Source organism: Procambarus clarkii, chromosome 93 (genome assembly GCF_040958095.1).
Source record: "Procambarus clarkii isolate CNS0578487 chromosome 93, FALCON_Pclarkii_2.0, whole genome shotgun sequence".
NCBI lineage: Eukaryota > Metazoa > Arthropoda > Malacostraca > Decapoda > Cambaridae > Procambarus > Procambarus clarkii.
In genome coordinates this window covers 7681088-7695769 of record NC_091242.1, presented here as the reverse complement: position 1 = coordinate 7695769, position 14682 = coordinate 7681088, and the positions used below count along the sequence as shown (strand labels likewise).

General features: G+C 42.1%; 1 protein-coding gene across 1 annotated transcript; it reads left to right on the top strand.

Annotated features, from left to right (window-relative positions):
* The first annotated feature begins 11087 nt into the window (after positions 1-11087).
* On the top strand, positions 11088-11609 carry LOC138359830 (involucrin-like). Its single transcript, XM_069319538.1, has one exon. The coding sequence runs from the start codon at positions 11088-11090 to the stop codon at positions 11607-11609; it is 522 nt and encodes a 173-aa protein (XP_069175639.1).
* Positions 11610-14682: the final 3073 nt, after the last annotated feature.

The following is a 14682-nucleotide window of genomic DNA, read 5'->3' as shown; positions in this document are numbered from 1 at the left end:
TTACATACCGTTAAACGGTTAAAGTATTTTGTAACGGTTATTTTAAAATATAATGAAATGAATGTATGTTAAATTTTACGCTCAAACGAAGGTGTTGGTTTCACAATAACACATAAGACTGCTTTAGACCACTGGATGCGTTCTTATATGCCGGTTTCTAGAACGAAAAATAACAACGGTGAATTTTCAAGACTCCAGATTCATGGCGTCCCGTTCGTCAGCGTCAGTTTATTTATGTGGTCATATTTCGGGAGTCATTCCTTCATATTTTGTTCACTGATTTTGCTCAGCTGCTCTTTTGTTCATTGTATTTTTAGTGGAGTTATTTTATTATTATTTATCATTTTAATTGTATTTTCACTATTTTTTATTAAATTTCATAGTTTATTTTCGTTATTATAGGCATTTTTTGTGTATTATGTATTATACCAGAAGTGGTATCGGACTTGGAGGTAGGAAGGCACAGCAGGTACCACAGTCCAGGTCTGACGAGATCCCCGCCCACACTGATGTCAGTAGTGATGCTCCCCATCCCCCGCCCCCGTCAATACAAAATGTAACCACCAGGATGTGATTTATGTATGAGAAAATATTGAGGCTACAACCTTGTTGATTGAGAATGGTCCAGGACGGACCGAAACGTCGTCGTCCCTTCACCTTCTAGTGTGTGGGCTGGTCAACATATTTTAACCTCGTTATTGTGACTCATCGCCTGTTTATGAAATTGGTTTGCATGGCCACAGCCTTTTGTGTAGGCTGACTTGGCCACAGACTTTTGTCTAGGCTGGCTTGGCCACAGACTTTTGTCTAGGCTGGCTTGGTCACAGACTTTTGTCTAGGCTGACTTGGCCACAGACTTTTGTCTAGGCTGACTCGGCCACAGACTTTTGTCTAGGCTGACTTGGCCACAGACTTTTGTCTAGGCTGGCTTGGCCACAGACTTTTGTCTAGGCTGGTTAGGCCACAGACTTTTGTCTAGGCTGGCTTGGCCACAGACTTTTGTCTAGGCTGGCTTGGCCACAGACTTTTGTCTAGGCTGGCTTGGCCACAGACTTTTGGCCTGGCTGGCTTCTCCTGGGCTGTGCGGTGCCCGCTGGCCGTTCTAATTTGCCACTCTTTAAAACATGCATCTGTTTTGCCTAATCATAAACGTACGAACCCGAACAACCCACCACTTGAACACTAAGTAATGTCAAATATGTTTCAGTAATGTTAAGACAAAATTGTTGGTGTTCGCTAATATCACGGACCTGGGCTTAAGGTTAATGGGTGCTTCAGTTCTCTCGGCAGGAATACAACAGGGAAAAAATGTAAATATTAAACAATAGTCCGGTCTCTGTGGCGCAGTGGTAAAGCACTCGTCTGGCGCTTCGCAAGCGTTTTGGCCTGGGTTCGCATCCTGACGGGGAAGGATTGACTGGGCGCTAATCCCTAACTGTAGCCTCTGTTCACCCAGCAGTGAATGTGAGTACCTGGTTGTTAAACGATTTGGTGGGTCGTATTCCAGGGGAAAATTAGGATTAACGCCCTGCCCGAAAGGCTATGCAAGTGGCTTTACAGGAATGTAAGAACTTATTTTGTGTGTGTATTCACCTATTTGTGTCTGCAGGATCGAGCATTGACTTAAATTATAGTGTTTATATAATTTGCATAGGGCATAGGGGGTACTGATTAGGTATTAAATTCTTCAACATAGTGTGACATGTTGGCAGCTTATGTTCCGGCTACTTCCGTTCCTGTTGCAGGGCTGTTCGGTCCTGCTTCTGCGTTGGCCCGGGGTCTTGAAGTGGATTTACCAAATGAACCACATTTTACTAAACCAGCTAGAACGCCATTACTTATACCAGGGTGCATTGGAATTATATATAATACCTGGACTGGCCTCAGTAGGGACCTGCAGACGTCCGGTGGAATCTCAGGTTGTATAACTCACCCCATGTCGTGTTCCAGGGGTAAGGTGCGCAGCTTGAGAGGGCCCCATTCGTGTGCGCAAATCCTCGCATTGACCCAGATTATTTTCTCATTGATATATCCCGTTAGTGTGGTTTCTTCGAATAACTTAAAAATATATATAACATAGCAAATTCTAAGTTTTGAAATATTAGCCTGCCAAACCTAGGTGTTATATTAATATTCTGTAAATATATAAGGATATGTTCCTAGACTTTATACTTTCTTTAGGGAACCTATCAATATTATTTTAAGTTCGGCTGATCTGACCGCATGATTCGTTTAAATTATCAGATTTAATGATGCATTGGACAATTTACTGAAGCTGGGGATTTTGAAAACAAAGTTGTGAAAAAATTCATGTGATACCCAATTGCAGCGTTACAGTAAAGGTCTTTACTTACAGGCACGGTGTTAACTTCACAGGACCCCAGCTGGGGTTTCCAGTAGGCTAGACACCAAGGTGTCCGCGCCCGCCATCACAAGGTGAGTAACAGCACGGCCTCTTATGGAAAGTACCTACGGGCTCACCATAGCCCGTGCTACTTGGAACTGCTTGTTCCAAGTAGCGAATCTTTAACAACAACAACAACTCTTATGGATTTATATAATGCTTAAATATGGTTGCTCGTTCATATAGAGCTGAGATGGTGACCAGACCACACACTAGAAGGTGAAGGGACGACGACGTTTCGGTCCGTCCTGGACCATTCTCAAGTCGATTGTGTGGTCTGGCCAACATTTTTCAACCACGTTATTGTGACTCATCGCCCAACCCGTCCTCTTAAAAATAACGTCACTTTTGGCTCGTATGCGCGCTATGACCAAATTTGGACGTAATTTGAAATGAAATTGACTCACAAAAGTGACGTACTGTTCCGTTTTCTGTTTGAGTCGTCCGGCCTACTCAGTAAGGTTAGAAGAGGAAACTTTCCATTAACGTTTTTCATAACGTTTTGAAACTTTATGAGAATTTCCTGCCCACCTAACCTATCAGAGGACTCATAATTTACTGTTGCTGAAAAAAAAATCCCAAATTTATTTTCATTTTTTTTTTCATTTTCAAATTACGTCCACTTTCGGCCATACGGGCAAACGACCAAAAGCGACGTTCTTTTTAAGAGGACAGGTTGTTGCCATCCCTGCATAGGGCTGAGATTTTTTAAGGCATAGGTTAATCATTTCTTGAAATTTTGCAGGTAAGTGAAAGTCACAGCTCATCAAGTGAACACATCGAGGGTCGAAACACCACCTGCCAGGTACGTTCCTATGACATTAATAAGTGATTTGCTTTTGGTATTGATGTCCATTATTGCAACCCATCCTGCTGTTAAGATAGTTCTTTTTGTAACTGTGTGAATCATCGTACTATATATAATCTGTATATAAGAATCTAATTACGTCTATATGTAATGAACAATCAGAATTTACTATTCAAACAAATTTGGTAGAATTTGGTACTATTCATTTCATATGAGTGACAGAAAATGCTACAATCTTCAGTGCCCGGAATTCCACGTGAGAGGTACACAGCGTTATAGACGGGAAGATCAATATGATACTACTGGAATTTTTTTAGAGGAAGGCAAAAACAGAGTAGTAAATATAAGAGAGAGGAACAGTCAGATGGAACCACTACAGGATTACAGAGGGGAAGGGAGATACCCACAAGACTGGAATACAAATTATCAACAAGCACACAGGTACTACACCACACAACACCCGTCCTACTACCAAAACTGGACGAATCACTTCCAAAACAACACACCCTGGACGCAAACACAGTGGCCTCCTTACCAGAGCCTCAGATATTAACACCAAGTAAGTCATCCAGCACTTCCACTAACACGATAACATCATTTATATTTGCCAACATCCAGGGTATAAAAACACGCAAATCCAACAAAGTTTATTTTATAGATGGTCTCCTTCATGAGGCAAATGCAGTGTTTGCAGCCCTAACAGAAACCCACACAAAGGACTACCATGATGGTGAAATATGGATCTCAGAGTATAATCTTTTCAGATGTGATAGGAAACACCGGCTTCAGGGTGGGGTCAGCCTCTACATCAAAGACACACTCATCTGTACTGAGCTGCTAAACACCTCAAATGATATGGTGGAAGTGCTGATAATCAAAATAGAGATTCTAAATGTAGTTATTGTCCTTGTATATAAATCACCGGAGGCAAACCCTCAGCAGTTTAAAGACCAACTAATGAAAATAGAACACTGCTTGGAAAACCTCACAAATCCAGCTCCGAACATCATCCTGCTTGGGGACTTCAACCTACGGCACCTGAAATGGAAGCACCTGGCTAATACAGTAATATCAGAAAGAATACCAGGAAGTAGCCTAAATGAACAGGCACATGCAAATGACCAGATACGGATGTGCGACAGGTTTGCCTTAAACCAGCAAATAGTAGAACCAACTAGGAAGGAGAACACGCTGGACCTCACTTTCACTAATAATGATGAATTGATCAGGAACATAATGATTACAAATACCTGTTACTCAGATCACAACTTAATTGAAGTTCTGACAACCATGGGGAGTAGACCTTCGAAACCAGTCCAGATTCCCGGTGGAGGAGATTTCAGCAAATTCAACTTCAATAATAAAAAGATAAACTGAGAGCAAATAAACCAGGACTTCACAGAAATAAACTGGGAAGAACAGCTAGAAAATGCAAACCTGAACCAGTGCCTGGAAAAAATAAGCTCAGTAGCACTAGAAATATGTTCAAACCACATACCCCTAAGAAAAAAGAGGAAGAGATGCAGATTGGAACGGGAACGTCGTTCCCTATATTGGCGAAGAAAACGAATCGCGGAACAACTTGAGAGTCGCACCCTATCTCAAGAACGGCGAAGAAGGTTAGGTAGAGAAATAGAAACAATTGAACGCAAGCTACAATAATCATACAAAACCCAGGAGAGGCAAAGAGAGCAAAAAAGGCCATCAGTGAAATAGATAGAAATCCGAAATATTTTTTCTCCTATGCAAAATCAAGATAAAAAAACACATCTAGTATCGGGCCCCTGCGAAAGGGAGATGGAACTTTCACCGATGACAACAAAGAAATGAGCGAGCTACTGAGGAAGCAGTACGAATCTGTTTTCAGTGAGCCATTAAACGCACTAAAGATTGATAACCCAAATGAATTTTTCATGGATATGATACCAACATCAAATCATATATCAGACGTCACCCTATCCCCACTGGATTTTGAAGAAGCCATAAACAGTATGCTTATGCACTCTGCACCAGGCCCGGATTCTTGGAACTCCATATTGATCAAGAACTGTAAAAAAACACTATCGCAGGCCCTCCACATTCTGTGGAGACAAAGCCTAGATACTGGCGTTATTCCTGATATACTAAAAACAGCAGAGATAGCACCACTCCATAAAGGAGGAAATAAGGCAGAGGCAAAAAATTACAGACCGATAGCTCTAACATCGCACATTATAAAAATTTTGAGAGAGTGCTAAGAAGTAAGATCACAAAATACATGGAATCACAGCATCTCCATAACCCCGGACAACATGGTTTCAGAACAGGGCGCTCTTGCCTGTCGCAGTTGCTGGACCAATATGATATGGCATTAGATGCTATGGAAGACAAACAAAACGCTGATGTAATTTACACAGATTTTGCAAAAGCTTTTGATAAATGTGACCATGGCGTTATTGCACATAAAATGCGTTCAAAAGGAATTACCGGAAAAATAGGCAGATGGATCTACAATTTCCTGACCAACAGAACCCAATGTGTAATAGTCAAGAAAATATAATCCAGCCCATCAACCGTGAAGAGCTCAGTCCCCCAGGGTACTGTGCTTGCTCCAGTACTTTTTCTCATCCTCATATCGGACATAGACAAGAACACAACCTATAGCACTGTATCATCCTTTGCAGATGACACTAGGATCTTCATGAGAGTAGGCAACATAGAGGACACGGCAAACCTCCAGTCAGATGTAGATCAGGTCTTTCTATGGGCTACAGAAAATAATATGGTGTTTAACGAATATAAGTTCCAGCTCATGCGCTATAGAAAAAATTAAAATATAAAAACGGGAACCACGTACAAAACTCAGGCAAATCATAACATAGAACGAAAAGGCAATGTAAAGGATCTGGGTGTACTCATGTAGGAAGACCTTACCTTTAAAGAACACAATAAAGTAGCCGTCACAACTGCAAGAAAAATGACAGGTTGGATAACAAGAACTTTTCACACTAGAGATGCTATACCGATGATATTTTTCAAAACGCTTGTGCTCTCTAGAGTGGAGTACTGCTGCACAATGACAGCCCCTTTCACAGCTGGAGAAATCGCGAGAAATTGTTGACCTGGAGAGCGTGCAGAGATCCTTTACTGCTAGAATTCACTCAGTAAAACACCTAAACTATTGGGACCGACTAAAGAGCCTAAATCTGTACTCCCTTGAGTGCAGGCGGGAGAGATACATAATAATTTACACGTGGAAAATATTAGAAGGGCTGGTCCCAAACCTGCACACAGAAATAACATCACATGAGACCAGAAGACATGGCAGGATGTGCAGAATACCCCCGTTGAAAAGCGGAGGTGCAACAGGTACTCTGAGAGAGAACTCTATCAACATCAGAGGCCCGAGACTGTTCAACATGCTTCCGCTACACATAAGGGGCATAACTGGCCGACCCCTCACAGTGTTCAAGAGAGAACTGGATAAGCACCTCCAAAGGATACCTGATCAACCAGGCTGTGACTCATACGTCAGGCTGCGAGCAGCCGCGTCCCACAGCCTGGTTGATCAGTCCAGCAACCAGGAGGCCTGGTCGACGACCGGGCCGCGGGGACGCTGAGCCCCGGCAGCACCTCGAGCAGATCTCAAGCAGTAGGAAGGAGAACACGCTGGATCTCATTTTCACCAATAATGATGAATTGATCAGGAACATAATGATTACAAATACCTGCTACTCAGATCACAACTTAATTGAAGTTCTGACAAGCATGGGGAATAGAGCTTCAAAACCAGTCTCGATTCCCGGTGGAGGAGATTTCAGCAAATTCAACTTCAATAATAAACAAGAGGGATGAGTTCGATGTCATCATTGACCAATGAGGGAGGAGCAAGCCGTGGCGCGTCACGAGGAGAGGCTTTGTGATTGGTGAAGACGTCGCTTGCTTCAATACGGAATGTCCAGCGTTTTATATAAGAGGTACCAGGCGAATAAAACCGACAGACCGCCACTATGAAAACAGCCACAATTCCATCGACCGGGAGGATTTTTTAGCAAGTGGAGGAGGAGAAGAATGGCTAAAAATGTCCAGACTCTACCACCATCTCGGTCAAATGCTAAAGAGGACGCAAACACAGTGGCCTTCCTATCAGAGTCTCAGATATTAACACCAAGTAAAGCATCCAGCACTTCCACTAACACAATAACATCATTTATATTTGCCAACATCCCGGGTATAAATACACGCAAATCCAACAAAGTTCATTTTATAGATGGTCTCCGTCATGAGGCAAATGCAGTGTTTGTAGCCCTTACGGAAACTCACACCAAGGACTACCATGATGGTGAAATATGGATCTCAGAGTACAATCTTTTCAGATGTGACAGGAAACACCGGCTTCAGGGTGGGTTCAGTCTCTACATCAAATCACACTCATCTGTACTGAGCTGCTAAATACCTCAAATGATATGGTGGAAATGCTGATAATCAAAATAGAGATCCTAAATGTAGTTATTGTCCTTGTTTATAAGTCACCGGAGGCAAACCCTCAGCAGTTTAAAGATCAGTGAAAATAGAACACTGCTTGGAAAACCTCACAAATCCAGCCCCGAACATCATCCTGCTTGGGGACTTCAACCTACGACACCTGAAATGGAAACACCTGGCTAATACAGTAATATAAGAAAGAATACCAGGAAGTAGGCTAAATGAACAGGCATATGCAAATGACCTGCTATGGATGTGCGACTGGTTTGCCTTAAACCAGCAAATAGTAGAACCAACTAGGAAGGAGAACACGCTGGACCTCATTTTCACCGATAATGATGAATTGATCAGGAACATAATGATTACAAATACCTGTTACTCAGATCACAACTTAATTGAAGTTCTGACAAGCATGGGGAATAGACCTTCAAAACCATTCCCGATTCCCGGTGGAGGAGATTTCAGCAAATTCAACTTCAATAATAAACAGATAAACTGGGAGCAAATAAGCCAGGACTTCACAGAAATATACTGGGAAGAACATCTAGAAAATGCTAACCTGAACCAGTGCCTGGAAAAAATAAGCTCAGTAGCACTAGAAATATGCTCAAACCGCATACCCCTAAGAAAAAAGAGGAAGAGAGGCAGATTGGAACGGGAACGTCGTTCCCTCTATAGGCGAAGAAAACGAATCGCGGAACAACTTGAGAGTCGCACCCAATCTCAAGAACGGTGAAGAAGGTTAGGTAGAGAAATAGAAACAATTGAACTCAAACTACAAGAATCATACAAAACCCAGGAGAGGCAAAGAGAGCAAATGGCCATCAGTGAAATAGAGAGAAATCCGAAATATTTTTTCTCCTATGCAAAATCAAGATAAAAAACCACATCTAGTATCGGGGCCCCTGCGAAAGGGAGATGGAAGTTTCACTGATGACAACAAAGAAATGAGCTAGTTACTGAGGAAGCAGTAAGAATCTGTTTTCAGTGAGCCACTAAACACACTGAAGATTGATAACCCAAATGAATTTTTCATGGATATGATACCAACATCAAACCATATATCAGATGTCACCCTATCCCCACTGGATTTTGAAGAAGCCGTAGACAGTATGCCTATGCACTCTGCACCAGGCCCTGATTCTTGGAACTCTATATTCATCAAGAATTGTAAAAAAAACGCTATTGCAGGCCCTTCACATACTTTGGAGACAAAGCCTAGATACTGGCGTTATCCCTGACATACTTAAAACAACAGAGATAGCACCACTCCATAAAAAAGGAAATAAGGCAGAGGCAAAAAATTACAGATCGATAGCACTAACACCACACATCCTAAAAATCTTTGAGAGAGTGCTAAGAAGTAAGATCACAAAATACATGGAATCACAGTATCTCCATAACCCCGGACAACATGGTTTCAGAATAGGGCGCTCTTGCCTATCACAGTTGCTGGACCACTATGACATGGCACTAGATAACATGGAAGACAAATAAAACGCTGATGTAATTTACACATATTTCGCAAAAGCCTTCGACAAATGTGACCATGGTGTTATTGCACATAAAATGCGTTCAAAAGGAATTACCGGAAAAATAGGCAGATGGATCTACAATTACTACAAAAATAGGCAGATGGATCCTGACTAATAGAACCCATTGTGTAATAGTCAACAAAATCAAATCCGGTCCATCAACCGTGAAGAGCTCAGTCCCCCAGGGTACTGTGCTAGCTCCAGTACTTTTTTTCATCCTCATTTCGGACATAGACAAGGACACAACCTGTATCACTGTATCATCCTTTGTAGATGGCACTAGGATTTTTATGAGAGTAGACAACATAGAGAATACGGCAAACCTCCAATCAGATGTAAATCAGGTCTTTCTAACTTGTCCTTTCCTTGAAAGTCCTTTCTATGGGCTACAGAAAATAATTGGTGTTTAAGGAAGATAAGTTCCAGCTCGTGCACTACAGAAAAAAGGAAAATATACAAACGGAAACCACGTACAAAACGCAGTTAAATCATAACAAGAACGAAAAGGCAATGTAAAGGATTTGGGTGTACTTATGTCGAAAGACCTTTCCTTTAAAGAACATAATAAAGTAGCCATCACAACTGCAAGAAAAATGACAGGTTGGATAACATGAACCTTTCACTCCAGAGATGTTATACCGATGATGATACTTTTCAAGACGCTAGTGCTCTCTAGAGTGGAATACTGCTGCACAATGACAGCCCCTTTCAAAGCTGGAGAAATTGCTGACCTGGAGAGCATGCAGAGCATGCAGCAAGACACCAGACGTAATGAACCTAAAGAGGACAGCATCAGTTACACACCAGCCAGTGTCAGACAATGTACCTCTCTCCACAGCCCAACCACAGAACAACATTACGAGACAGGAGAGGTCTACACCAGTCTCACACCAGACATTGTGAGACTCTGCATATTTTCCAAAATTCAAGATAATGCAGACAGACCACTTTCCTGCAGCATATGAAGTAGTAACGGCAATGGAAAAGGATCAACTAGAGCTCAAACTTTCCATGACAGTCAACATGAAAGGAGAAATTATGATGACACCATGAGATCAACAGACTGCAAATTACTTACACAGTAACAGTTCTGCAAGGAAAACCTCTATGCTTGGAAAAGCAGAACCCTTCAGAAAGACGCACACGAGTTGTGCTTTTGGGATAACCAATCGACTTTCCCCTGGATCCAGTAATAGAACACAAGCAAATCCTGAATGTGGAACGATGCCGCACAAAAGTAGACAAGGCAGCGACACGTCAGGTGCTGGTGACCATCATGGGACATGTGCCAGAAACATTCAATCTTGGAATTGGGGAATATACCGACAGAGACCATACCTCCCTGTGCTGCTTCAAGAGTCAGAAATACGGTCACCATCAATTACGTTGCACCAGACAGAAGGGATGCGGAGTGTGCAGCCTGAGACATCTAACCAAAGACTGTATAGCCAAGCACAAGGCAGACCAGACCACAAGAGCCAAATGACCAAAATGTGGAGGCAAACAGCATGCCTGGAGCACAACCAGCTCTGCTCGGAAAGAAAAGGTGCTGACAGCTCAGGCCAGGATAAACACACAGGCCAGCACTACATACACCAACACCAACGTCTGGAACACTCGTGCACAGCCACAACAGACACCCACTCTCACAAAACAAAATTTCCTGAATCTATCAACTCCAAATCAGAAAATATACAAAAATACTGCAGAAATACAACTCAAGCAAAAAAGCAATCGCTTTCGGAATCAACACAACAAATAGAGTTTTACCGAGGTCCAGCTGAAAAAATCAAGATCATGGCAGAGACCATTATCAGTTGCCTACAAATAACACAGAACGCCCTCTGAACGGACTCAAGAAATCACATGTGTAATAATGGACAAGATCGTGCAGCAGACCACAGTTACACAAGAAATAGACAGTCTGAGACAAGACGGAGCACAAGAGGACAAGCAACGCGACATGGATACACAGACTACCAGCAACGGCCGGGTAGTCGAGATACCAGACCATCAAGACGGAACCACAAAAGCAACTGCCCAAAGCAGTGGCCACTCAAGATCAACGGAATCTTACAACACAAGAGACAGACAACAGCCAATGCAGTCTGATATGCATCAACACCAACAAAGAAGTATTGAACAGCAGAGATGCACTGGTTCCAACAACACAAGAGGTGGGCATGAACAAGCAATGCAACCCGATATGCAGCAACATCAACAACGAAATATTAGATGGCAGATATGCACAGATTCCGACAACACAAGAAACGGACATGAGCAATCAGTGCAGTCTGATGTGCAGCAATATCAACAGCAAAGTGAAGGACAACAGGGATGCACAGATTCCAGCACTGCAGGGGATGATCATGGTTGTGCGCATACGAGCGAAAAGTGACGTTATTTTTAAGAGGACGGGTTAGATCATGAGCAATCAGTGCGGTCCGATTTGCAGCAACACGACTTGCGAAGTGGAAAATACAGACGTCGATTTCGAAGAGTTCTACTAGAACAGGCAACACCATCCGAAACCGTCGTCTGGCCATTACGAATACTGCAGTGGAACATACAAGGACTTGGAAATAAATACCACACCCTTCAGGAAGCTGCAATCAGTATGAAAGCAGATATAATCGTTTTGGAAGAAACTTTTCCCTTCACCTAATCCTTCAGATTAGCTGGATATCAACACTATATTATACTGTATGAACAGGAGAGACAAAGAGGGTTGATGACCCTAGTCAGAAACACCATACCCAGCATACACCAGACCCAGTTTCAAGTGGGATGGAGTAGAGGTATTAAAATTAACAGTGAATATCGCTAATATTGAGTTTCTCATCTACAACGTCTACAAGCCCCATAGACGTAAACTAGAAACAGAGACAGTGCTTGTCTTGGCCAATTCGAAAATGTAATTATTGCTGGGGATTTTAATGATCAGCATCAAGAATTAGGTGCGACTGAACCAGCCAATGCAGATGGACGCCATTTAGCTGCAGCTCTGCGAGAAGTACCTGAAATTACACTTGACAACAATAGGGAACCCACTCACATTCAAGGGGGTTCCCTTGACTTTAATCTCAACAGCACTCAAGCATCAGGCGAAGTGAGAGGTAGACCCGGTGATCACCAGTGACCACTATGCTACTGTCACAACACTAAACATAGAACGACCTCCTACACCACCTGCACAAGCTAGGTAGAATTTAAAAAAAGCCAACTGGAATATATACCTAGAAGAACTTGAAAAATGGTATGCAACATACACTCCACATGAGGATTTGAACATACACGAGACTAATCTCCGGGAAGCCATTGCATCTGCTGCAACAAAGCTATTCCAATCATTATTCCAGAAAACACGAAACGAAAGAACTATTGGTTCTATAGTAATGAAGTTAAAGAAAAAAAAGAGTCAACATCCTCAGAAAACATCTAAAGAGAAACCCCACACCAAAAGGAAGAACTCTGCTAAGAGCGGTGATATCTGAAGCGAGACGAGTTTCTAGAGAGGTAAAAGAGGCAAGATGATTTGAATGGAGTCAAAATCTAAATGAACATAGTATTCTTGCAACAAGAACACATATGTGATAACATCCATCTGATCACAAATGTCATATCATTAATGTAAACACTCAAACGTCAAGGCCGTCGGGTACTTATCAATTGGGTGCCAAGTCATGTGGGAATATTAGGAAATAACTCTGCAGACGAAGCTACAAAACTTGCAACTAAGAGAAGAAATGTAGACATTTACATACCACAGAGTCTTATCACAGATCAAGAAAGTAATTTGAAATATCGCAAAGCAGAAGATGAACAGTGACCACAACACAGCCCTTGCAACATTAGGATCTGCAGGTTGGTACAAGAATTCAACCAACTACGAATCACTTTATTTTGATGAAAGGGAGCAGTAAAACAACAGTAGTACACTTGCATCGCATCAGGTTTGGATACCCATGTGCAAGGAAAATTGTCTTATAATTTCCAGAAGATGAGAGGAAATGTCAGCACTGAGAGTCAACAGAGCAGGAGTTGTTAAACACATGGGACATAATCTTACTGAAGCAAACATACGAGTCATAAATACTCATACTCCGCCCAAGTAAAACAGAAACTAGTAACACTTAGTGGGCCAGCCAAAGGCTTAGGCCCCGCGCTGGAATATCCCTGAAAAAAATTCTTCTAGTTATGCACAAACAGGAAGTCATGACTCTAGTATGCGGGAATAGGGGACTACAGGACTGAACTCCGATACATTGTACTATATTAGGCCTCATGCAGCGTGTGTTAAGCCTAGGAAGGTTAGGTTAAGTTTTCTTTGCAACATCATCACAAAAACTTTAACCATTTGTCTAAATTCAATAGTACCAAATTCTACTTTCTAAGTGTCTTTTACGTTAATATATGTACGTTGGTGCGCAGCGTTATTATAAGTACAATCTAAACAGGAGGATAGACTGCATTATTGTTGCTGCTTGTGGAAGGGAAATCGTTGTCGTTCTCGGCCGTGAGGACAGACATTGAGGCGTCTGTCAAAAAGCCTTAAATAGGAGTATCTTGTTGGACTTGTTTACTCCGATGAGAGGAAGGGGGAGGGGGAACTGACAAGGGGGGAAGGTGGGGCATGGTTCAGTGTTCGAGCTGTTTGGCTGGTGGCAGCCAGCAACCACCGTTTCATGCCCTTGGGTTGTTTGGCTGCTGGTTATTATGGTCAACCAATTTACTGGAACATTGGTTCCAGGAACATTTGGAACATTGGTTCCTAATAACGCTTTGTATCTATTTAAAGTATACTTTATCTTTCTTGTATGTTCCAACTCGCGCTGTTGTTACAAGTTACTTCCCATCACTCATTAGTTTGGTCTTTTGTTTCCCACCTCAGTCTAGGCTGAGGAAAATATTTAAATGATTGCCTAAGGATAAAAGTTATGGAGGATGGAAAGACAGTGGTAATTATCAACAGGTGTTGATAATTGTGGTATACTTTGCTCTAGAACAAGTGCATAGAACAACATTAATTTAAGCAAAACAAGGTAATCAGGGTGTCCGTAAACTTGTATGTTCCAGCCCAGAGGGAAGAGGCTGCAGACCCCTTCATTAATATCCAGCGCTGACTTTGTGATTCAAACATGGGTAAATACTTCCTCGAAGTCCAGTAGCGCTTTAAACAAGAAATCACCGTATAAGATTCCTATAAATTATTTCCAACTAGGAAATATCCACTCGAATATTGCATCCTCTTTAATCACACGTGTACATCACCGCCTCCCCACGTGGAGTGCTGGGGTGGCGGAGCCTCGCTAAAAACATTAAATTAGGATGTTGAGGCTACAAAATTAAGCCGCTGAGATGCGTGTCTTTTGTTCTGGGATACAAGGTTGTTGTGGCACAGCTGAAAGTTACATTTACTTAATATACGTGTCGTTAGTTTATGGAAGTGGTGAAGGTAAGTAGATTTATTT